At 63.0% G+C, this 25,036-nt stretch overlaps 1 protein-coding gene across 3 annotated transcripts in view; it reads right to left on the reverse strand.

Moving 5' to 3' along the window:
* The window catches only part of BAHCC1 (BAH domain and coiled-coil containing 1), a 61,025-nt gene that overhangs the window by 13,759 nt on the left and 22,230 nt on the right, over positions 1-25,036 (reverse strand). For 2 of the 3 annotated variants that reach the window (XM_070773911.1, XM_070773913.1), the window contains exons 3-11: positions 22,907-23,086; positions 12,371-12,493; positions 7,158-8,906; positions 6,751-6,859; positions 6,256-6,464; positions 5,971-6,129; positions 5,519-5,730; positions 5,008-5,341; positions 3,061-3,906 (exon numbers count right to left, since the gene is read on the reverse strand). In XM_070773911.1, coding sequence (XP_070630012.1) covers positions 3,061-3,906; positions 5,008-5,341; positions 5,519-5,730; positions 5,971-6,129; positions 6,256-6,464; positions 6,751-6,859; positions 7,158-8,906; positions 12,371-12,493; positions 22,907-23,086 — 3,921 coding nt within the window. The remainder of the gene's footprint in view (positions 1-3,060; positions 3,907-5,007; positions 5,342-5,518; positions 5,731-5,970; positions 6,130-6,255; positions 6,465-6,750; positions 6,860-7,157; positions 8,907-12,370; positions 12,494-22,906; positions 23,087-25,036) is intronic. The other variant, XM_070773914.1, reaches the window with a different exon arrangement.

Below are 25,036 nucleotides of genomic sequence, written 5' to 3' on the forward strand. Positions count from 1 at the left end.
GAGAACGATCCAGCTGAAGGGGCCAAACCTGAGACAATTCAATCACCAGATTAAATGGTGACAGTGACACATTATAATAGATTGAAGTGAATAAATATCCGCAAGTTACACTGATATAAATAATGAGTGAATCCAACGTTTGAAAAGGAACGCGATATCACATCATTTCAAAGACACTTCCCACTGAATAACTACAATAGAGGAGGTGCCCGGTCAAAGCCTTGATGGAGCCATCACGGTGACCCAGTCTCAGTGATAGGACAAAGCACAGGCGGACACCGGAAGTTCAACCCTCTGGATGCAGTGCTGGGCCAAGGCCAGAGGTGGGGTGCTGGGTCAAAGGTGCCCTGGGAAGACAGTGGAGGGGCTGCGGGAGCTTTCTTCTCCTACCTCAGGCTGGGGCACTGGTATCTGCAAATTCCACTTCAGCTAAAAGTTCCACAGGGTCTCCCTGTCCCTTGAGGTCACTGTAACTGCTAGGAAGCCTCCCTGTTCCTCCCTGCCTCTCACTTACTCCTCAGGCTAAGCCTGCTAAGATGGCAAAGTTTTGCAGGTGAGCTCTGGGGGGGGGCAGGTATGGGGGGCTCAAGGAGATGGCAGGGGTGCTGGTGGTGCTGGGCTCTTCTCTGGGCTCCAAACGAGACCTTGCCTTGCTCTCCAGTTCAGGGAGCTGCCTGGGCAGACAACAATAGTCCTACCTGCCAAGCCTCCAGGTCTACACCCCGTGTCCCAGGAGGGATGTGGGGCTGGGCTCTCCAGGCAGGTTGAGGCTCCACAGGTACAGAAAAGGCCCAAGACTTGGGTTTCCTCCCAACCAGCCAGGCCGGTAGAGGCTCTTGGGGCCAGGAGCAGGTGGGAGGAGGGAGTGTAGCAGATCAAAAGGGATCAAAAGGGGGGGTCTCAGCTCATCATGTAAACTGGGCGGGTCACTCAGGAAAGAAGGGGCAACCATACTCTGGGACGGGGCCTGGGCTTCACAAAATCCCTGGGTAGATGGGAAGCGCAGTGGGCACCATGGCCCCTGGTGGCCACTCCAAGTGCAGAGTGGGGCATTCTGGGCGCCTCGGGGATGGGCCCCTGCAGGCAGGCCTAAAAATCCATGGTCAGACAAGCGAATGGCCAGAGGTGTCCGACTTCCTCAACCTCAGGACTCTGTCTGGGGCCTGAGTTCCTGTCCCAGCTGGAATGGAGGTCTGTGGGCTGGGCAGCCTGCCCACTGAGCTCCCTGGACTTGAGCCCAGATGGGGGATAAGCCAGGGTCCTGGGCCAAGTCCTACTGGTGGGAGCAGTGAGGGTTCTGGAGGCCCATGCTGTTGAGAGTGGAGCTGGTTCCAGCGTGGGAGCGAACGGCCTGGGGCCCGGCTATGGAGCCGGGGGCCACGTCACCTTTCTCAGCCTGGTTGCCACCTCACTCACTTCTCAGGGGTCCCCGTCTGGCCTTTCAGCAGCTCTCCCCAGCCTGGGATGTACTTCAAGGGGATGTACTCAAGGACAAGAGGGCGAGAGGCCCTGCCGACTCTCTGGGATCTTTTCCCTCCCTCTCCCCTCCGCATCCCAGCCTGTTCCCAGGATGTTCTTCTCCCATCTTCTCCTGTGAGTCCTGCCTTTTGCTCCGAAAACAAGCTGATTTCCTAATTAATTTCAGGCAAGGCAGTCACTGAGCTTGTAGGGAACAGCTCCAGAGCAGAGAGGCTGTGCAGACCGGCCAATTAACTGGGACAGTGGGAAGGGGCGGGCCTGGGAGCGGCAGAAGGGGAGGGTGAAGTCCCGAGGGCTCTAAGAAGGGAGGGTGGGGGGCTTGGGAGAAACAAGAGGGGAGAGTGGGGGCTTGCAGGTTCCAGAAGGGGAAGGTGGGGTGGAGACCCAGCAGTGGCGGCAGGGCCTGGCCTGGACTGGCAGCTGCAACGCCCACAATGGGACACACGTGGTCTACACGTGAGCTTTCATTCAATGAATGGGCACAGGTCCAGCAGGCATTCACAGGCACAGACCGGGTGGCCATACACATGGTGCTTGGCATCGGCTCAGTGCACCCTCACGCCAGCCACACTCACAAGGTGACTTCGGCAGGAGAGCCCCCTGCCCAGGGCCACCCCACCCCACCTTTCCAGGGGTCATGACCAGCAAGGGCTCACTGGCTCACTCTCCTCACCAGGACAGTGGTGGCCCCTCTGGTCAGACAGCAGGAGGAGGGAGTGACACAGAGGCCTTCAGGGAAATTAACAAGAACTTTCGCTTATCTCCACGCAGCACAAGAGGTGCTGGCGGCTGGCTGTGGGCTGTGAGAGCTTCATTATGGTGAGAAGACGGGCAGGCCAGCTGAGGATGTTGTTGGGTTCTTTCTATAAATGTCGACTGGGTACAGTGCCTGGCTGGGGGTGCTTCCCCTTGCCCCCCTGGGGTTCCAGCTGGGAGAGCCTGGGGGGAGTCTCGGGGGGGGAACCTAAGGGCTAGAGAGGCCTAAGCAGAGGCCTGACCCTTGGGTGGGATGCAGGGAGCCCAGGAGCAACTTGCCCAGCAGGTCAGTTCTGGGGGCCTGGTGAGGCTTAGGGGGCCTCACCTCCCCAGGGCCCCTCCTCCCAGGGCCTGGGAGGCGAGGGTCACTGTGTCTTTAGCTGGACCCCATGCAGGTATCAGGTTCGGGAGCTGCAGAACCCAAGGTGGAGATAGCTTGCAGAGAGAGCGCCATCTCTCCTTCCCTTTCCTGGCTGTGAGATCATCGTAAGTGACCTGGGCCCCCCACCCCCCGACCTGTGGGCCTTGGCATCCTTGTGCATAAAATGGGGACAACCTTGAGCACACCCCCTGCCTCCCAGGGCATCGTGAGAATCCCAGGGGTCTTCCTGACACCACCATCGGGGCCACAGGCCTGGCCCTGAGGCCTTGCCCCCATGGCCCAACCTGCAGGTGGGGCTGGACGTGATGCTGGAGGTGTGGGCGCACCTGCCTGGTTTCCTGACCCGGGGACACACTGTGGGGACAACTGAGTGGGGCTGAAGGTTGACCCTGAGTCTGTGCCTGAGGGTCCAGCTCCCGGGGCTCTGGAGGGATAGGGCTCACCTTGCAGGGCTGGCTCAGTCCTCTGCTGCTGGATCTCCAGGTCGGCCAGCTCGCTGAGCAGGGCAATTCCATGAATCCCTGAGCTACGGGGCAGGGGAGCTGTTCTGGGTGGCCCAGGGACAGCGGGGGGCGGAGAGTCCAGTGGGCCGATGCCAGGCAGGTCCCCCAGGTTGATGGTGGCTGCCACCAGAGCGTCCAGCCCGGGCAGCTCCCTGGGCAGCTGGCTGTTGTCAGGAGTTGAACCCCAGTCCTGCTCCTCTTCCTCCTCTTCTAGCTCGGCTTCCTCGAACTCGGCCACCTCCTCCGCCTCTGCTTCTGTAGGGGCTTGCTGTTTGCCCGGCTCGGTCTGATCCAGGGCGCCCAGGCTCCTCGCCGGCTGCTCCACGGCCTGGGGACCGGCCCCCAACGAGGGCCCCAGCTCTCCCTCCTCCCGCCCCTCCTCCGTGGTCCTTGCCTCTTGGGCCCCTCCTCCCTGAGTAGAATCAGCCTGGCCAGAGGCCTCAGGGCCCCCTCCCTCGAGGAGAGCCCCGCACCGCAGTTCTCGCAGCCCCTCCAGTGGACTGGGGTCTGCTGCCTTCCCCGGGGGTCCCCGCTCGGCAGGGTGGGGCGTGGTGGCAAGGTCCTGGGTGGCCTCCCTGGTCCCTGAGGGCAGCCCAGGCTCCTCCAGTTTCTGGGGGCTGCGGAGGCAGAGCTCCCCAGGCGGGAACGTCCTGGCCAGCTCAGGCTGGGGCCCCAGGGGGGCGGTTTGCATAGTTTCGGGGTCCGAGAGGTCAGATGAGTGCACGCCGCGGGGCAGGGAGAAGCCCGAGCTGGCCGCCGCGGGGCACGTGTATCCGGGAGGCAGGTCTGCAAGAGAGGAGCGCGGTCAGGAGAGCAGCTGGGGACAAGGGTGGCCTCCAATGCCCCAGTTCCACTGGTGGGGAGGGTCCCCAGCCAACCCTCTGCCTGTGAAACGTGCCAGGCAGGAATGGGGACACGGTGTGTTGAAAGGGGCAGAAGAAGAGCACCGGGGGCAGGAGGGGCGATTTCCCAGGCCCCCCTCCTCGATCAGGATGGTTGTGAGCTCCCCAGTTCCTGCCGCAGCCTTGGCGGGATGGGGGGATTCCTGGGGGGGTCCCTAGAGGCCACCTCTGGCATGTGTGGTGTGGCTAACCAGAAAAGGGGGGATTTTAAAACAAGATACTTGAATCAGAGTTTTTCCTGAACCAGAACGAGCTGGCAGCCTGTCGGAGGCATTACGCCCCATTAACTACAATAAAAAAAAAGAAAGCAAAAAAGTCTAAAACACACACACACACACACACACACACACACACACACACACACAACCACCTCGGCTGGCTCAGCCTCCTTATTGTGGAACTGGGACGGGTTTTATGTTTGCCACATGGGCTTCCACTGTAAACTCTTAGCCTAATTCAGAGAGAATCAAATAGCTGTGGGGAGTTGGCGGGCAGTGGGTGGGAGGGCAGTTGCAGAGGCCGGGCTGGGCCTGGACCCTTCACCGCAGGCTGCTGCTCCTTGCCTCGGGCCCAAGCCGTGGCATTTCAGGCCCCCACAGTGAGAATGAGCTCCATGTTGCCCAGCTTCATGGCTGCTGCCCCGTGGTCCTGCCACCATCCCCGGCAGGCCAGGCGCTTTCTCATCCTTGAGGCTCCAGTGCAGGCTGCCTGGGCCTGACCTTCACCCTGCCCCATCTGCCAGGGGCAGGGACCCTAAGTGCTTTCCCTATGGGTCCCTCAGAAGGACACGGAGAGGGAGGAAGGGAAAGAGCAGGGGGACAGGCCACCTTGTCCCAGGCCCCATCAGGGGGACAGGGAAGGTGAGGCCAGCCCTGCAGGGGCCAAGCCAGGTAGCCTGGTCCCCACTCAGCTCAGCCCACCAGGCAGGTGACAGGCCTGAGTGGAGGGGGGCAGGCCAAGGCCAGCCTAGTGCGCCCGCACTCACCTGGTTCCAACGTGTTGAGGTCGGCTCTGGGGCGCTGGCCCTCCCCACTCTTGTCTTCGGTGCCGGGCAGCTTGGAGCCTAGCCCAGAGCTGCCAGTGGGGCAGACGGATAAAGTGCACGGGGCGCCAGGATGCGGTGGTGGTGTAGGGCAGCTGGCAGGGGGGGGCTTCGGGGCGGGAGAGTGGCAGCAGGGTGACAGCTTGGCAGGGCCTGCGGTGGCGGGTGAGGGGGTGCCCTTGGCCGTGGGGGTTAAGGCAACTGGCTTGTGGGTGGACTTCAAGGCCTTCTCCTGGGCGGGCTCCTCCGGCTCCAGGTGGTGGTCCTCAGGCTTCTGCTGTTGGGGTGGGGCAGAGGCTCAGCCCAGCCGGGGTCCCCAATGCTCAGGGCATTGTGGTGCAGGGCAGAGGCGGGGGGGGTGGGCAGTGGGGACTCCTGGACTGGACCAGGTTGAAGCACAGAGGGAGCCGGTGGTGCCCTGGATCCTGGCTGGGCATGGCCAGGGGGTGGGTACCTGGAATTGGCTGGCCCGCTGCAGCTCCAGGGCCTGAGTGGCCCGCTGCTGCTGCTGCTGCTGTTGTTGCTGCTGCAGGGCATACAGCTCCTGTTGCCGCAGGAACTGGGACCGCGAGTAGACGGGGAGCTGGCCCGGGTGCTGCATGTGGGAGGCGGGGCCCCGACCCCCGTACATGGGGGGCCACAGCGAAGCCTGGTCCATGACATCAGCTGTAGGCAGGGCCAGAAGAGTGGTCAGCTTCGGTGGAGACAGGATGACCGGGCCACATCCCAGCCACCGAGCGGGCCTCCTCCAGCCCTCGCTTCTCACCTCACACCTGTCTCTCGGACCCTGGCTGGGTGCCTGCCTCGCTGCCCGTTCCCCAGCACCCAAGGGGGCTGCTCCCTTCCTCATACCCACTTCTGATCCCCCCCAAAACATGCAAATAGCCTGGCCCGAGAGGCCCTTACCAAGCGCATGGGGGGCCGTGTGGGGTGTGGGCTCAGAGGGCAGGATGACTAGTTGTGTGGGGGTTTCCTGGGAGAGGGGGAAGACGGGGGGCATGGAGCCGGGCACGGATGCAGGGAAGCCGGGGGGCAGATTCTGGTGCAGGGCAGGGTGCCCAAGGCCTGTGGAGACATGGCACTGAGGTCAGACAGAGCAGAGCAGGAAACAGGGCCCTGGGCCGGCACTGACCACCACGCCCACCAGGATTCTTGTCCTGCCCCGTGCCCTACCTGCCCTCAGACACTGACCGTAGGAATGTCCTCCCATCCACAAGGAGGGGCTGCGGGTGCGGGGCAGCCAGGGAGGGTGGGCAGGGTGGGGATGGGGGGCCGGGTCCCCGGCCAGCTGGCTGCTCTGCAGGGAGGATCCCCCGGTGATCATGAGATGGGGGGCCAGGTCCCCGGGACAGCCGCCTGATGGGTGGATCCGGGCGAATTCCACAAGGTCCTTGTTGTCCCTGTCCATCATGGGGGTGGGTTAAGGCTCCGCACAACCAGCCACCCCAGCCCAGCTCTTCCACCCCACCCTGTGGGGTCACGCTCAGTACCAGCACTGGTCCCCTAGCCAAGGGGAAGTTAGCAGAACTCCCTTCAAAGTGGGCAGAAACCCCAGCACAGCCTGGTGGGTGCCCGGAGACAAGTCACAAAACCTGACATTGTGGCCACTTAATCCCATGTGGCACCACTGGGCACCCCCAGGGCCGTGGCCCAGTCCCCAGCCCAAAGGTGCAGCCTGATTCTTACTGCAGCAGCAGTTCACGGCCGGCGAGCCCCAGGCGGTCCTCACACAGGCGGGCCCTCTCCTCCTCGGCCTCCAGGTCCAGCGGGTGGGCGGAGCGGGGCCCACCGCCAGCTGCACGGGTGGGAGATGGCAGAAGGGGAGAGGGTTGGGTCGGCTGGGGAGCCACAGCTAAAGCAAGCAGGAACCCCACCTCGAGCCAGGAGACTGATGAACTGAGGGGGTCTCCTGCCCTGTGAGCCTCACGGGAAAGGTGCAGGGCAGGTCAGCTCAGCCCTAGGGAAAACTGCAGATGTGGGGAGGTGATGGGCGTGAAAGCCTGGGGTCTAGCCCTGGGAGCCCTAGGTGAGTGGACTGGGGCAAGTCAGTGACACCCCCACCCCCTGCCTCCCTCTCCGTGGAGGGTCCGTACCTTTGAAGGTGGGGGCTGCCCGGCCCTGCCGCCCTGTGTTGGCACCGTAGGCTGACTCCGACCGGCTCACCGTGTCCTTCTGCCTGGCCAAGGCTACCGCAATGCCCACGGGCGGCTGCCGCACCTCCCCATCACTGTGGGTGGCATCATGCTCCCGGCTTCGGGCACAGTCGGGCCTTTCCACCTCGCCCGGGGCCTGGCCTGCACCCTTGGAGGCTGGGAACTTCCCGTCCTGCTGGGCACAGCTGGCCTTCAGGCCCCCGAGGCCCACGAAGGGCGCCTTCTGGCCAATGACCAGAGCTTGGTTGCTGTACTTGAGCAGGTTCTTCATGGCCGAGACCTCGTCGGGCGGGGTGGGCAGGTCCTGTGGCAGGAGGGCAGCCTGCTGCAGGGTGCCACCAAAGGGGTCCAGATAGGTGCCTGCCTTGCGCTCCTCGCCAATGGCCATGGTGGCCCCCTGGCCTGACTGGACATTCCACGGGGGCGGGGGCGGCCCGCCATAGCCCAGAGACGCCAGCTCCAGAGACTTGCGCTTGGCCTCAGCCCCGCTGCCCCCCGGTTCTACCTCAGGGGCCACCAAGTGCTGCTGATGCCGGATGCGAGCCACCTTCTGGGCCCCGGGGGCACCCACAGGAGTCTCCTTGCTGGCAGCCTTGTCTAAAGTGCAGCAGGCCTGGGTGACCTTCCCGCCCAGTGGGTCCTGGTGATTAGGCCGGGCGCAGTCTTGCGAGGGAGCAGGCAACTCAAAGTAGCCGCTTTTGTCCAGACCCGCTTTGGGGAGCCCGGGGAAGGGGGCCTCGGGGCCGGCACTATCCAGGTACTCCAGGCCCTTCAGTCGGGGGTTGAGGGCTGCCTCGAAGCTCCCGGACCGCCGCTCACCCTTGCCCTCGGCCTTCAGGTGGGCATAGGAGACCCCGTAAGGCGCAGCATGGTCAGGTGCGGCAGCCACCTCCAGGTGCCGGTCCTTGCTCTCACCCACCACGGCACAGGCCTCGGCCGCCTGAAAGGGGCGGCTCTTGTCGGCCAGGTGTCCCACGGAAGGCACGAAGGTGGGCCCGCTGGCCTTCAGGTCCCGGGGGACTTTGTCCTGCAAGGGGCAGAGCCCATCCGGGCCCCCATGCAGCTGCAGGCAGGGGAAGGGGCCGGCTGCGGCCGTGCTGAGGGGAGGGGGCGGCCCTGCGGGCAGGCCGGACGGCACTGTGTACGACACGGCGTGGTGCAGCATCTGCCTCCGCTCCAGGCACTCGCTGAAGGCTGGCCCGGGCTCTGCGGGGCCCGCCGCCTCCTTGGCGCAGCGTCCAGAGGCCGGCACGCCCACACCCGGCCGCCCCAGCACGGCCCCCGCGCAGCTGGCCAGCGCAGATCGGCCCAGCTCGCCGTCGAGCACCTTGGTGTTGAGAAGGCAGGAGGCCAGGTGCTTGGGGCGGCCTTCACAAGCTCCCCGGGCCATGCTGCCCTCCTTGCAATGAGAGTCCCCTGGCACGGGCAGCACCAGCTTGTGCCGCCCCCGGGCGACGTCCTCCTCCGCTGCCGGCCGCTCCTTGCCCTCCACCGCCTTGCCGGCTTTCTCTTTGCCCATGAGGAAGCGGTCAAACTCCTTGGTGCCCTTCTGCAGGTGGCTGGCCTCGCCCCGGTCGCGGCTGCAGGAGCCCATGGGGTGGCCGGGGGCAGCCCGGGCCACACTGGGGAAGTTGTGGTTGGCGGGCAGAAGCGTGGGCTGGGGGGGCAGGTTGCGCAGGTAGAAGTTATCTGCGTGCCAAGAGAGCTGAGGTCAACAGGAAGCCCAAGGCAGGGGCCAGAGGGCTTAGTGCCCCCAAGACACTGCTCCAGGTGCCTCCCCACCATCACCGGCTGACCCTGACCCACTGGCACTTTCCGGGGAAGGTTTATAACTGTCGAAAACATGTTAACATAAACATCACCACTTTAGCCATTTTAAAGCTTGCCATTCAGTGGCTACTGTGCTCATGGTGTGCAACCTTCGGCCCTATCCATTTCCGGAATTTTTCATCGTCCCAATCTGAAGCTCTCTGTCCCCGTTCAATACCGACTCCCCATGCCCCAGAGGTTCTGACTTACGTTCACCCCTAGGAGATGAACGCTGAAAAGAGCACAGCTGCCATGCCCAGCTGGACCCTGTGGACTAGGGGAGGAAGGGCGGGAGCGGGTGGCAGTGTGTCCTCGCTGGACTCAGCGGGGTGGAGTCTGGGGCTGCAGCATCTCCCCCAGCCCCACACGATGCTGGAGGAGTGCAAACTGATCAGGTCTTTACCAACAGCCATCAGAACCCTAAAGGCTAAGGAGGCTGTGGGCTTATAGTTGTATGCTTAGTCGCTCAGTCGTGTCTGACTCTTTGCGACCCCATGGACTGTAGCCCACCAGACTCCTCTGTCCGTGGGATTTTCCCAGGCAAGAATACTGGAGTGGGTTTCCATTTCTTTCTCCAGGGGCTTATAGTTGGGGGATGGCTAAAAGTGGACAGCATGTGCTATGATGTGGCCACTACACAGCTCAGGATGCCCAGCCACATGGGGAGTTATCTGAGGCAGGCCCCTGAAAGCAGGATAGCACACTGTGGACAGCAAAATGGATGGCCTTTAGTAGCCCCCTGTAAGTGCCAAGATACCCCCGCCCAGGAGGAAGTAAGGCCCTAGGCGGACGTGCATCTGAGAAGGGGCCAGGAGTGAAGGACCCAGCCTACCTACTTTCTGAATACTCTGAGAGGCCCCCAACCCTTCTGCACCAGGGGCTAGGGTGATCCTTTAAGGAAGGAAGAAAGGAGAATGGTCCAGACGGCCACCCCTACGTAGTCCATTCTGGGCTCTCGATGTCTCTGCAGCTCTGGCCCATCCTGCGTGAGTGGCTGGGGGGTGTTCCCCCAGCTCCCTGTATGGGGCCAGCCTGGGGCCCCCCTAACCTGGGGTGCCTTGCTCTCTACCTGGGTCCCTGGCCAGCCCTGCAGACACCCACTGCTCCCTAAGCTGGGGCTGGGTTACTGGGGACCTGGACGGGCTGCCCCTCTCTACACCCAGCTGGGGTGGCGGATGGGCAGCCTGGATGGCCTGGAGCCTAGAGAGGGAACAAAAGAAACATTTGGAACTTGTAAAACTGTCCTCAGTCGTGTAAATTCCTTGTCAATTTCCTGCTAATTAAAGCAAGGGGGAAGAGGGTAGCCTGGGCTAAACCTAATTAGCTCAATTTCCAAAACCAAAGTGTTCTTGGGTGAGGCTCGGCCACAACACTGTGAGAGCCAAGGAGGCCGCCAGAGCTCCTGGAAGCCAGCGGCCCACACCCTGGAGGGGGTCCCTAGCTCTGGGTCGGATTTATGGGGCTGGGACCACCTGCCTGCTCTTGACAAGCGCTGTCAAAACAGCAGCACATGCGGGGGCTGATGTGGGAGGTGGAGGGACTCAGGCCACGGCCTGTGCGGGGTTCTCCTCTGGGCAAGAGCACCTGGGCTCCAACCCCGAGGAGACTGGCTCCCTGGGCATCCAGTGTCTGTCTGAACCCTTCATGGGGCCGGGGAGTGCTCCTGGCCCGTCTGCAGGCAGGGTCTCATCCACCCCGACCCAACCTGGCCAGCTCTGGGCTGGGCCAAGTGAGAGTAAGGCCTTCCACAACCTCAGCTGCCCCGCCTGGACAAAGATGCCAGGTGGGCTCCAGGACACAGACACCCCAACGTCACAGAGTGGGAGGCTGTGAGGAAACGAGGGGACGGTGGCGGGAGGGCAGGAGGACTGGCCACAGGGCCCACCCCCAACCTGCCTCATGGGGTCACCACTCTGGGGTCCCCTTCCTTCTCTGAGACCCTTCAGGACTCTCTCCTCCTTAGCTGCTGCTGCTTGAAGCCTGCCAGGTACGTTGTGGGCCCCTCCCCTGCCCCCACTCAGAGCCCCACTCTTAGGGTTCCCTGGAGCTGGATCTGTCCTTATTTACACTCTTCACCCGGGTGGCCCCTCTCCTTGAGCCAGATCAATCTTTCAACCCACCCTTCTGGCACTGACCTGCACCATGAGTGTGCAGTCACCCCCTGGGAAGGTGGCCCCACCCCCCAGCCCCTCAGCATGGAAGCTGAACTCACCCCTCCCCTCTGAACTGCTCCTCTGCAGGTACACCCCTTCCTGTAGCCTGGGCCATAAATGGGAGTCATCTGGGGCCCCCTGACCCTTGTGCTCCATCCAGGCTCCGCATGGGATCCCATGGTCCAGTTCAAGTCCAGATCACTTGTCATCTAAACACGGTAAGCAACCCCAGCCTCCTGGGCTTCACCCCTGGAAGATCTTTCTAAAATGCAGATGAAGTGTCACCCCACCCAAGAAAAATCCTGGACACCGGGCATCAAGGTCTCAGGCCACCCCCTACACCTGTCTCCTCTCCAGGTGGCTACATCTCCCATGGGCTCCCTGATGGGATCTGCGCCCTGAAGGCTGGGCCTTACACACACACGTGTGCGTGTGCATGTGGTATGAACACACTCTCCTTACGGAATGCCCTCCTGACCCCACCAGCACTATGCTCCTATCAGCAAAGCTCCAACCTCAGCGTACCCACTCCAGCGACATCTCCTGCCAATGGGGTAGGAGTCCCTCCATCTGCTAGGGGCACACCGTTGCCCCTGTCCCCTGCTGCTGCCTCCACCCCCTACCCCCCACCTCTGACCCCTCTGACCTCAAGCCCTGGTGTGGGTTGGGGCCTGGGCCTTGTGCTGTCTAGCTCGATGAGGCAAGAGGTATAGGCTTCTGGGGGGCTCCCCTACCCCCATCAGATGGTATTCTCCCCTCCACTGCCCCTGGGACCCCTGAGCTGCTTGGGTGGGTCGGGGCGGAGGTGCCACAGGGTAAGGCCAGGTGCTGAGGGAGCTGGGTGCCTCTCCTTCAGGGCCGTGGTTGTTTGAGATGCTTCCACTTGGGTGATGAGAGCTCATGGAGCATGGCTGTGTTTTCAGCATGCTCCCCTGACCCCGGCATGCAACCAGCTGCTTGGCCGTGGTCCTGGGCCCCGCACTTTAAATTCTCTGGGGGCCTGAGAAGCATGCCCATCCTCTTCCAGCCCCTGTCCCTACAGTGTGGCCTGAGACCTGGAGAGAAGGGTTCATCCAGGCTGGCCACCTTCATCTGGCACCCCAAAAGCCCCCGGCCCTGCCCTCCACCCCTCCAGGATTCACTGTGTCCCAGGCCCCATGCAATCCCTCACAGACCCACGCCAGCACTTGCCTTTTTGGGTTCCATAGAAACGATGTTGCCCATAGAGAACATTGCTGTTTCCATGGTGATCCAAGTGGCTCATGGGTAGGAAGGTGGATGCCAGACTCCCCGAAAATCTGGGGTACCCTGGAGCTAGAGAAGCAAGGAGACTGTGGTAGAGGCGCCTCTGGGCCACAGGCTTGCACCTGCCCTGACCCCAGCGAGGTGAGAAGCCAGCGGGTGGCCCAGGAGTGACGCCCCGCGGAGCCCGGCGTGCAGCCCGCCAGTGGGAAATCAACCCATCAATACATCATATTAACTCTGACTCGACTAATACCATCCCTCCGGTGTGGCACAAATTGAATTGCTGATGGGCTGGGGAGAGAGGGGAGGATGGAGGAGGGAGGCTTTGATTTCTCTCCCAGCAGCACTTAGCAGTGCGCGAGCTTCAAGGCAGGCCAACAAAAGGGGCTCTGGAGAGGTGTCTGGGGAGGAGGGAGATGTGGCGGTCACATGCAGTGGACAGGGAGGCCCTCACAGCTCAGGCCGAGAGGAGAGAGGCGGGGCCGGACACCACCTTGGCCTGTACCATCCATAGCTGCCAGGTAAGCAAGCCACTCTGGGCTCAGTGACCCGCACCCTGAGGCTGACTTGGTTGGGTGTGGCCAGCTTCTGCCTGGCTGGAGGCCATGGGCACCGGGCTCTCCACTGGCTGGGCCTCCTCAGTGCTCTGAGATCTGCAAAATGAGCTGGTCCCCAGCCATGACGGCATCGCCCCCAGAAGAGTTTCCTGCGTTGGTCCCCAGCCCCAGACCCTCACTGGAGCCTCCAAGTCAGATCAAGCAGGCCCCTCTCTGTCCCTTTGAGGGGCCTGGACTGTCTTCTTGGACTGGCCCTGCCCAGCAGAGGACCACCAGCTACACCCCGGACTTCGTTCTGGCCACCTGGGACACACACCCTGCCTCCCAGAAGTGATGAAGACAGAAAGAGCGAACATTTGGCCAAGGAGGCCCCTTAGGCACTGGCACCTTGAGACCAGGCACAGCCGTGGCAGGCGTGTCTGTTGGATGCCCAGAGCCACCAGCCACCTGCAATGTGGCTCCTCACAGCTGGTCCTTCCCCACCAGGCCCAGCGGCGAGGGGGCGGGGGCGGGTGGAGGCCTGCAGCTGGGATGGCTGAGCCGGCTGGGCTGGGCTGGACAGGATGCTGTCTTGCTCCAAAATTCCTGCTTTGAGCTAATGCTCTTAACATTTTCCCCATGGAAAATGAGTCCCAGAGGAGCTTCTCCTGGGGACCCCATGGCTGTCCCAAGAGTGAATGGCTGCTGGGAACAGCTTCCCACCTGACTTCTGAGGCGCCTGGGCTGTGACAAGGGAGTGGGAAGGAATCCCAGGGTCTCCCCAGGGAGCAGTGGCCACGCTGGCTCAGGGTCCCGAGGCATCGGGCCCTGAGGGGAGGGTGGCGGGTCCCAGGGCGAGTGTTCCAGCCAGGTCATAGCCGTGCCTTGATACAAGGGAGCTGTGAGCCCCACTTCCTGGGGATCAGGGGTGCCAACTTCTGTCTCAGTGCATCACAACAAAGTTCAGACAAGTCTGAAGCAGGTAGCTAGCTCCGTGTGACCTGCTCGTTTACTGTTTTCTAAATTCCTCTTAGGACAGAAGCCCTTTGCTGTTTCATTGGAACTCCTGTGGCAACTCATGGCCGCATGCTCCTTGGAACACATGAGACCAACACCTTTCCAGAAGGAGGGGCTCAGAGCTACAGGACAGGCCTCCAGGCCCCAGGTCCTCAGAGGCCCTGAGGCTGGCCTGCCTGGGTGCTGAGGCTGTTGAGATGGAGGGTGGAGGCTGGCTCGATCTCTGGGTGCACGGGGGTAAGCCCTGGAATACCTGGAGCTTGCTGTGAGTATGAGGGGCCCAGGAGCAGCCCCTTGGCAGGCCTGAGGTTGGGGAGCGGGGAGCCATGCCAGTGTGGGTCGGGCTGTGGAACCCAGCTAAGAGGTAGGGATGGACAAGGAGCATTGAGAGAATGGGAAACACATGGGCATCAAATACTCTGGGAGCCCCCAGGGTCAAGGCCCCCAGTCCAAAGGGTGCACCCTGCACCCTGGTCCTGGTGGCCCCCTCGACATAGCGACCGTCCTGCCCCTAATGATGCAGGAGAATGGTCTCTGGATCAGGAGATCTGAGGTCAAGCCGTGGCACCCATTCTCAAGAGGAGCTCCCCGCAGAACGCTCCCATACCAGTCCCGTTTGGAGGTTCCCCTTGAGCACATGTGTTGCAAAAGCTCTGAGAAGTCCCTGGGCGTCTCCCCACGGAGGGGCTCACATCCCTGGGCCCGTGGGAGGACACAGGGGAGGTGCCCACTGCCCCCCAGGCCTATCCCTCTGCAGCGCCCTCCTGCCGAGGGCACGGCTGAGTCTGGGGAGCCTGGCCGCCTCGCCTGGTTTGTGAGTGGAGACACATCTGGAGCAGATGTTTCCAAGATGAAATGCAGCTCCTAGAAGACCTGACAAAAGCTGGGCGAGCCCGACAGGGGTGGGGGCGGGCCAGGGCAGGGGAGGGCAGAGGCCTGTGTGTGTAGTAGGGGGAGCGGTTAAAGCGCCACAGCTGTCCCCCTTTAATTGGCTGCTGTTAAATGTTTTACGGGGCCTCGTTTTGGTAAACAGAAGTCTGTAAATTCCTCCTTCCCAGACGCCCGTTTCCCAGGCACAGACCCCCCTGTGACCCCTCGGGAGGTCTGGGCCTCCTGCCCACCCGCCCTCGGCCTTCAGCTGGCCGAGTGGTGGGCTCCTTCCTGCCGCACCCTTCGGGGGACAGTGGGAGGGTGATGGCCATGCCTGTCCCTCCACTTCTGACCCTGAGCTGGTGGCCAGGGATCAGGGGACAGGAATCTATGGGGGCTCCTCCCCCCATCTCCAGTTTGCATAAAGTCCCACCCTCTGGGACCCCAGAAGGGGAATTAGGACTGGGGGAGTAAGGATGGGGAGATGGAAGAAGAAATGGAGTAGGCAAGGGCCGGAGCTGAGTGGGGTGGCCAGGGAGGGGGAGTGTGAAGAGCGGGTGGGCATCTGGGGTGGGGGGCAGAGAGGGAGGAAGGAGAAAAGTCCTCCCAGTTCAGCCACAGAAAGGACCCTTTCTTCTTCCCAACAAGACCCTACTCTCTGAATTGAAGAGGAAAATAAAAAATGATTTTTATGAATCAGAGCAGCTGTTCTGTGACCAGAAGCCAGGGCTGCTGTAGCTGGTCTGGGAAATGCCTCAGGTCCTCAAAGGGGCTTCTGCAGAGGAGAATGTGGTGGTGGTGGGCTCTGAAGAGGGCTCCGGGAGCCGAGGATGGGGGTCGGATACCCTGGAACCCAGGGCCAGAGACCCTCGACCCTGCACTCCTTCGGGGTGGCGTGGTCCAGAACCCCAGGCTCTCACACCCCCCGAGGTTGGCTACTGCGATTGCCCCAGTTGACAGGTGAGCCCACGCTGTGTCCTTGGGCCCCCGCTGCCCCCAGAGCCCTGGAAGCCCCTGCTGAGTTCTAGGGAGAAGCCCTGGGCCTCAGCCACCACCCCACTGAAATTCCCCCCATTCTGGCCCCACGCTCTGTGTTGCCAGGAGACTTAACCCCACCCTGTGACGTGAGCGTTAACAGGGTCAAAAAGGTGACACCATCAGCACCTAATGGGGTTCAGTGACATGGAGGCAGTCTCAAGCTGGGCGGGGGCAGCAGACCAGGTCCTTGGTATCCTGGGACACCCAGCCCCTGCCAGCATCCCCCGGGGCCCTTGCTGGCCACATCCAGGAAGGTCAGGGGTGTTTGTGGGGAGTGTGCTAAGTGGGCTAAGGAGGAGAGAAGCCAGCGGGCAGCCCGCCCCTGGTGGGGGCTGCCCAGAGGGCAAGGTCTGAAGATGGAAGAGTGAGAGGGAGGGTGGGGACACTTTACAGGGGAAATAAGTGAGGGGTGCCATGGGGTAGGAGAAGACAATGGCACCCCACTCCAGTACTCTTGCCTGGAAAATCCCATGGACGGAGGAGCCTGGTGGGCTGCAGTCCAGGGGGTCGCTAAGAGTCGGACACGACTGAGTGACTTCACTTTCACTTTTTACTTTCATGCACTGGAGAAGGAAATGGCAACCCACTCCAGTGTTCTTGCCTGGAGAATCCCAGGGACGGGGAGCCTGGTGGGCTGCCGTCTGTGGGGTCGCACAGAGTCGGACACGACTGAAGCGACTCAGCAGCCGCCATGGGGTAGGAGGCTCCTCTTGTCACCCCACCAGAGAAGGTGCCTGGGAGGACCCCAGGCCTGCTGCCAGGTCTCTCAGCTGGAGAGGAAAGAGGGGTAGCCCTGGCCCCCCACATGTGCCCTCCTTGCCTGGTGGGGTCAGTTCCCACCCGATCTGCACGGCACCTCACCTCTCCTGGGTTCTGCTGTAGAACTTTCCCAGCAGCCCAAGGTGCCCCCCTGCCCCCGGCCAGACCCAAAGGCTGGGGAGGCGACAATACCTCCCCGTGGTCCTTGCAGGGCCCGCCGTCCTAGGAGGGGACCGGCTCTTGTGTCTCAGAAGGCTGACTGTCTCCTGGCCAGGTCTGGGCATGGGGTGGGGTGTGGCCTGTGACCAGCCAACCAGTGAACCAGAATCCCTTGTGGGGTGGGTCAGGGGACTCCCACCACAGGGTCCCTGAGACCCCCACCCCCAGGCCCACAGAGCTCAGTGCAGACCCTGCAGGCTTAGCAAACTGCCAGCGGCCTGACACACAGGGCTCTAATCACCCCCATGCCACCAGAGTCCTGCCCCGGCTCCCTGCTGGCTTCCTGCACACCCATGAGGGCAAGGCCTTCTGCAATAGACGCCCCCCGCCCCCCATGACGCCTTGACAAAAACATGGCCACCTCCCTGGAGGCTTGAGTTGCTAGAAAGTTCTCCCCACCACTGAGCCCTGAGCTGTGGCCAGGGGCTGCCAGCAGGGTCTGACATCAAGTCCCAAGGGCAGTTCCCCACAACGTGACTGGCTGAGTCCCTAATCAATGGGGCCAAGAATCACGCTTTTATACAGCCGGCCACACTGGGGGAAAACCCGAGCTGAACCATCTCAACTGCCCATCTCATGGGTCAAGCCCACACTCCAGGGCTCAGCAGAGGATAAAAGCCCCTCTGGATAGAGCCCCCACCAGACCACTCCACCTTCGACCAGTGTCCCGCCAACCCTGACAAGTCCCATCTTTACCCATGACAATCCCCACAGACACCTAGGCAAAGAGCCCTTGTTCCTGGAGCCCCGCACACGTCTATCCCTCTGAATTCTGCCATGCCGACATTAACTGGGTGCTGGCTCTCTTCCTGTGACATCCTTTTCATGCAGGGTGTCAGTGGATTTCCACTGTGGTACACAAGACTACTGACCACCTTAATGGGCTGAAGACGGCTTTGGAAGCTGGGCCTCTCAGGGAGTGCCCAGACCTCAGCCTCTTGCAGCTGGGGGCTGGGGCTGGGGCCTAAGGCTGGCACAAGATGATTTCTGTGCCACTGTGGCCCGTTAAAGTTGGCCCAGGCACACACACTGACCCCCGGTCGCCCCAGGTTTGGGGCCTAGCTGCCTGGTCTGTTCCCAGGCTGAGTGGAGTGGCTCAGAGCCAGGGGAAGGTGCCAGGCTCCCACGGACACCTCTGGAACAAAAGCAGCAGGCAGCTAGCCCAGGAGCCAGGCGGTCATGGACAGTCCCGGGCTCCTGGCGAGTGCTGTGCAGGGAGGAGCTGGGTTCAGGCCGTACAGAGCTGAGATGCAGGCCTTAGCAGCAGCCCCTCCAGGGGAGCAGGACCTGTGACCCGGGGAGGGCTGGGGACCAAGGCTTGCTGCAGGACTAAAGCTGGGGGAGAGACAGAGTCTCAGAGCTTGGAGCTGGGAACAAACTGGCATGATCCCCCAAACCCTCACAATACCCCACCCAACACCTCTGTCTGTCAGGGAGCTCGGCTGGAGAGAGCCCTGTGCTACTCCTGATCACATCCCTTGCACCCTGTCTTCCTGGGTGGATGCTCTAAGACCCCCCTACCCCATCCTGGGGTATCTAAGATACACATAGATCATAGTGCTTGGGGGATCCTGGGGGCTTGGGGCCACAGGAACAGTGCAAGCCAGCCCGACACCCAGATGTGACACTGGGCCTCTCTCCCCAGCCCTGTCAGACCCAGTGTAGCTCACACACCCCGCCGGCTGCAAACAGCAGCCCAGGAAGGTCCCCAGGCCCCCAGCATAACAGTGGACAGTTGCTACATGGGACATGCAAGGACAGAGGGGTCCCTGGAGGTTGGGACCCGGATGGGGAGGTGGGCAGAGGCAAAGCGTGGTGAGGGACCAAGGTCACAGGGAGCAGGGCGGGGGGTGGGGCAGGACTGGCCATGCAAAGCCCTGAGAAAGCTCTGGAGGGGGTCAGAGGTCCAGATGGGACAGGCCTCCCTCTGGCTACGATGAAGCTGGCAGGAGAAGGCCTGTCTGGCAGGGGAGCCCTGATCCCCCACGTCTGGATCTGGGGAGTTCGGTCCCTTCCCCTACACTGTCCCCAGATCACAGGGTGGTCAGCTGCCCCCAATGACTCAGCCCTGCCCTTTGGCACTGGCAGGACCAGGTGGGCAGGATGGGAATGCTGCCTACATGTAGGGCATCTTTACTGAGCTGGGTGGGGAGGGGAGGTGACCATCAGTGGTCCCATGCGGGCAGATTCAGAGACCATTTTGGCCACCGAGAAAACTGAGGCCAGGAGAAGGGGCTGGAGCGTCCAGCGTCCAGGGGAGAAGGACAAGGTCCAGGGCAGGTGGAGGGCTCCTCTCGACAGCGTCACCACACCGAGACAGTGACACCAGCTGGGACCTTTGTCCCCCACACAGATGTGCTCCCAGAAGCCCTGGTGAACCCTGAAGTCTTAGAGGGGGACAGGACAGCTGAGGGGCTCAGGGAAGCCAGGAGGGGGGTTGGGAAATGGTAGGGAGTGCCCAGTGGCTCTTGGGTGCGACCCCTGCCCCAGTGGAGGCGAGCCCAGCCCCAGAAGGAGAAATAGCCTCTGGGGCGGGTGCAACTGACAAAGAGGCCGGCCCGGCTAACGGCCAGCGCTAGCACATGTGCCCGCTGCCTCCGGAGGCTCTCCCTCCAGGTGGCACAAGAGACCACGAGTGGCCTGGGCTGTGGGAACCCAGCAGCCCTGTTCCTCCCCAGCTGAGCCCCCAGGAACAGAATCCCCTTTCATGGCCCTGTGGGTGGTCCCACCAGGCAGCGGGGGCGGGGGGTGGGGGGGGGGCGCGGTGGAGGAGGGAGGGAGGGGGCCCGGCCTGCTGACAATAGGGCCAGCTGTGCTGCACCCCACCCCCCCGGGGACCCACCCAGGGCGGGCCAGTACACTGGCTCACCCCTTTGCCTCAGGTCAGTTCCGCCGCCCACCCTGACCCTAGGCCCCGGAAGGGAAAGTCTCATCTCTGGCAGGACCCTTTACTTGGTGAGCCTGGGGTGGGGGGTTGGGGGGTGGGGTGGGGCAAGAGGCCCTGGATAGACAAGCTCTGCCCCAGGCCAGATGTTCTGGGGCGGCTCCTCTGTTCTGGGGTACTTGCCCTGCACCCCAGCTGCTCCACCAGGGAAGCAGGAAGCCCTGGTCCCGGCTCTGGTGGCTGTCCCCCAGATGGTGGGTTGGGTCCACCCACGGAGAGCTGAGGGCCCTGCCTGGAGTAGAAGGACCCATCATCTCTCCTGGCCCCCACTGACATCCCTCCCCCATCCCTGCCCCCGCCTCCCACCCCAGCGCCATCCTGGCCTCCTTGCTCTTAATCTAAGAACTCCTTTAGGGGCCCAGCCCTGACCATCCCCAGGCTGGAGGGGGCGCGTAGCAAGCCTGCTTTGCCAGGCACCTGTCTCCCCACCCATCCTGGGGGCAGCGAGAGAACGAGGGTGGGGCCAGACCACGGAGCAGCCCGCCCAGGCAGCCCACCCTGCCCGTCAGCCCCCCGCTCTCCGGCCATGTCGCGTGCCCCCCGCCCCACCTCGGCCCCCCTTCCCCCTGAACACACACGGCAGAGAAACAGGCCCCAGCACGCGGGCAGCCAGCTGGCACCCAGTCAAACTAGCAGCCAGGCACGCTGCCAGGGCAGCCAGCCAGCCAGCGCTGCCACTCGCCCTGGCCCCGCCCGCCCGCCGGCCTTTACGCTGGGAGCTCACAGCTAGGCGGCTGCACCACGTGGCCTGTCAGAGCGAGGCTGCAAGGAGAGGAGGGCAGGGGAACCCCGTAGGAAGGGGATCCCAGGCCGGGCAGCGCAACTGCAGGCAGAGAAGGGGAGACTGGGGCACAGGCCTGGGAGGTGGTAGGGTCCCCAGGACAGACGCACGAGCTACCCTCAGGCGGGACCTGGCAGATTGGGGGTGCGCTCCCCAGGGGCTGCTGCTCCCCTAAACTCATCTTTAGCCCCAGGTGGGCCTTGCCCTCCCCCCCTACTCTGGGTTCTGGAGCCTTTGTTCCAGGTGGGCGACTCAGAGGCCTCCTCGCTTCCCCCTGTCCTATACCCACCTGCATTTGCCCACGGAACCCACCGCCTCAACATGCACGCCCTCCCCCAAGAGACCATGGGTGCCCTCAGCCCAAGGAGGCGCCAGGGCTGGTTCGGGGCTGCTCCAACTGTCCTTGCCTTGGAGCAGCTGCCTCCCCGGCATGCACGGTGGGTAAGGGGTGGGTTGGGGGGCTGGCACTCTCCCACACCCTGTCCCCTCACACTGGGTGGTGGGAACTGCAACTTGCCAGGTGGCTCTGGGGCTGCGGCTGCGGGTGGCGGGGTGCCCCGCAGGCCGCGAGCAACTCCTCGGAGGCAGCCGTTGGCCGGGGGAAGTGAGTGTCTGGAGGCCGTTGAGGGCGCTATCTGTGGGCTGCCTCCCACCCGCCCACCCCCGCCTCTCTGGCAGCCCCCAGAGAGGCAGGACAGGGCGCCTTCTCCCTGGGCCCCAGGGCTGGTGGCACTGCCCACAAACTGCCCTTCTTGCCCGCAGGGTCCTCAAGGGTAGGCCGGAGAGGCAGGGGGATATGTACCTTCTTACGCAGAGCTCTGCCATCCTGACCCTGACCAGGGATCACCGTGGCAGCCAGCCTGGCCACACCCATGCCCCCGAGGCCAGGTCAGGGCAGGGCAGAGGCCTGGGGCGGCCGTGGGTTCAGTGGAAGCAGTTCTACATGGCTGCCGTGAGTATGCCCTGCCCGCCCCACGGCACTCGGCCCTCTCCTCCCTCCCATAGACGTTTTGGGAGCCAGAAGCTCCTGCCAGGTTCAGGAGTTCGCCCAGCAAATGCCGAAGGCAGAAGAGCTGGGAGGAGCAGGGGAGCAAGGGGTGCCAGGCATGGCCATCCCGGGAAGCCCCGATCCGGAGCCTGACACCATTGCACCAGGTGTCCCCTGGGGAGGCTGCGAGAGGCAGGGGTGGGAAGCAGGCGGCAGAGGGGTCTGGGCCAGGTGTCTGCTCTGCCCACCTGGGTCTTCAGGGCTGGCCTGGTTCCCCTTCCAGGGTAAGGGAGCTGCTCCTTATCGCCTACCCAACATGTGCGCTCTGCACGGCGCTTAAAGCCCAGATTATTTTAACAACTGTCCCTCACTCGTCACCTGTCCTGTTTGGAAAACAGCCCCTTTCTTGTTGCACAAAGAGAGGTTTCTCTCGCTCTCCGGCAGCACTGGGCGCTAATCTCCCCGCCTGGAACGCGGGCGGCAGCGGGCGCGGTGTGTGGGTCCGCGTGCTCTGCAAACACAACGCCCGCCGCTCAGCAGTCATTGAGTTACGGCGGTGCTGGTGCCAGGAGCGCAGAGCCCTCTGTGCCCGCTGCCAACTGCAATTACCTCTCCGCGTGCCAGCCGCCGTCGGGCTTAACCCTTCCTACACTGTGGCGGCCGACTGGATATCAGCAACCTCGGGCTGGGGACACTGGGGCTCAGGGTCACCGCCCACATCACGGTGCCCAGGGGCTGAGCAGACAGTGCGGAGCTGGGTGGGGGTGGTGACCTTCCCTGAGAGTGCCAAGGGGAAGCTCAACATCCTAAATAGGGCCTGCAAGGGCCCTCCAGCCAGCCACAAGGCCTGAGAGTGACACGTATGAGGCACCTACTGTGTGTACAAGGCTGCAACCGAAGGGGAGGCAGGGCCAGAGAGGGACTCTGTTCTAGGGCAGGCCCCCAGGGTGGCGCCTGAGTCTGTTGACAGCTCTCTCCTCCCCTCCACTCCCTCCCAGCTGACACATCTGGAGCCCATGCCTCTCTGAGTCTGGGAGGTGGGCGCAGGCCTGCCCGGCCAGCCCAGCTGTGTTCCACATTTCCTCAGCTCCCGCGAGCCTTCCCGGCCCCACCCCTTTTCCCTCTCTGCCCATCTCTGCTGCACATCTGGCCAAGAGTTACCACCTCCCCCATGACGGCATCCTCGACAGGGAGGCAGCCCCTTGCCCCAGTGCTTGGCATGGTCTGCCAGACACAGCAGGGGAGCCCTTTGCTTCACCACAGGCCCTGGGCACCACGATCAGTGGCTCTAGCCACAGGGTACGGCTGGGAGCCTGGGCCTCTGACTTACCTTCATGGGAGTGGGAGAACCAGATCTGGGAGGTGGCAGGGTGTGAGCCCCGGTAGGCCTGCTCCGAGGGGGACGGGGTGGGGCCACTGGGGTGCGCAGAGGCCGCCGAGCCCAGGCTGCTGGTAAGGAAACTGCCCATGAAAGAGGAGGCCGGAGAGTTCCCCATCAGGCGGCTGCTGGCTGTGGACACAGTGGGCGAGAATGAGTCTGGGCAGGGACAAGCACTAAGGAGCCCTTCCCCAGGGCTGACTCTCAGGCCCCAAGGTTCCAGGGCTTTTGTCTTCAAATAGCCAAGAAGCCAAGGTGGGAGAAGCTGCCTGCTCGGGCCCTGGAGGCCTGAACACCCTCCTGTTCTTGCAAAACCCTGAAGATTGGCACTTCAGCTGAGTTGTCCTCCTTCACCCCGCCCACCACCCCCAGCAACCAGGTGCCAGGTACTGTGGGAATAAACATTCAGGGACCCAGGGCTTGAGGGAAATATCAACCCTATGGGCGGGTCTCCACTTCGGAGGCTGACTCCCCCAGGCCTCAGCTGCCGGCAGACCTGCCAGAGTGCAGCTCCCGGAAAGGCCCAGGGTCAGCAGGTCTCAGCCATCTCTGTCCTACCCCCAGGTGGCACTAGGGCTCTGGCCTTCCCCCCAGCACCCAGCAGGGTCTTCAACCTTCTCCCCAGGTCCAGTTAACCACCTCATCACACTGGATGCCCTCTACCAGGTGAGCAAGAGAAGAAACGGAGGCAGAGCAAGAGAGAACCACAGGAGGAGCCCGAGAATGGACATGGCAGGATCTGCTTTAATGTCCCCAGGGTTTCTCAGGGTCAGGCCCTCCCGGTGGCACTGAGACACAGTCAGCCATTTATGTTTCAGGATACTCGGCATTTCGCCCAGCAGCTAGCCTCCATGGCCTGCCTACCTGCACCTTTGACACTGTGTCCCCCTCTCTGCCCTGTTCAGCGGCCAAGGCCAGGCTGATCGAGTCTCTCCGGGTTACCATGGCAACCAGTGGACTGCCTAGGAATGGTGTACCCAGTGCACTCTGCGCAGTGCAGCCCCCGCTGCCAAGTGGATGGTCTGGGCTGCACCGCTCAGCCCCTACCCCGTCAGGGACCCCTGGCACCTTGTCACCTCCATTTCATGGGCAGTGAGCCTGGCTTGGGACCATCCTAGGGGATGGGGAACAAGGTTCTGGGGGTTCACCATCCCATTAGGCTGAAAGCAGCAGCCTGGCAGGGTTTGCAAGGGTTCTGGGGGCTCCAGGAGGCTGCAGGCCCGGCCCAAGGTGAGTCAGGGCAGCTGTTTCCCTACCCGGGAGGCAGGGGGAATTTGCAAATTTGTGATGCCTCATCCAGCCTGGCTGGGCCCTGGGAGCTTCCCAGACGTGAGGTGACTCAGCAGAGAGGCGGCAAGGCCCTGGAGCGGGGGAGAGGGAGGGGCTGCCCCACCGGGACCCTGGCAGCTCCCCTCCACTTCCCTTCACTCCCATTCGAGGATGAGACTTGTGGATGAGAAAGGCCTCTCCCAGGAACTGGCCTCAGCGGAAGAGTCTGTGAGTGCTGGCCGGGTGCTAGGGTGTGAGCTGACCTCTGTGGTGGGTATCAGGCCAAAGGGAGACCCTGAAAGGACCAGAGGACCCAGGGGCAGGGGGCGAAGGTGTCCAAGAGCCAGGGACTTCCCAGACCACAGGGCTGGGACTGCCATGGGCCCCGGCCAGACCACAGGCACGTCCAGCCAGGGGAGGAGACTCTGGGCTGGGAAGGGAAGTACTGGCCTCCCGGGCGGGCGGGCAGAGCAGGCAGGAGATGGAGGGCGGTTCCTGCTGGGCTCCAGGGACCCTGGCGGGGGGCCATGCTTGTGGGATGAGTGAGGCCTCTTCCTGCCTCGCCCAGGCCCACCCCATGTCCCCCAGGCCTTCCCACCCCCGCACCCTCCCAGGGAAGTCCCTCCACCCTGCTCTTCCTGGGGACAGTGGGAAGCAACCGAGTCCAGAAGTTGGTCTGGATAAAGGATTTCTCTGGGAGCTTGGCCTGAGAACCTTGAGTTCTCCCACAGCCCAGCGGGTGGGGGCGGTGGGCGGGCCTGAGGCTGGGCGGGAGGAGTGGCCTGGCATCCCATAGGGCCCCTCCAGTCTGGA

Source organism: Bos indicus, chromosome 19 (genome assembly GCF_029378745.1).
Source record: "Bos indicus isolate NIAB-ARS_2022 breed Sahiwal x Tharparkar chromosome 19, NIAB-ARS_B.indTharparkar_mat_pri_1.0, whole genome shotgun sequence".
Classification (NCBI taxonomy): Eukaryota; Metazoa; Chordata; class Mammalia; order Artiodactyla; family Bovidae; genus Bos; species Bos indicus.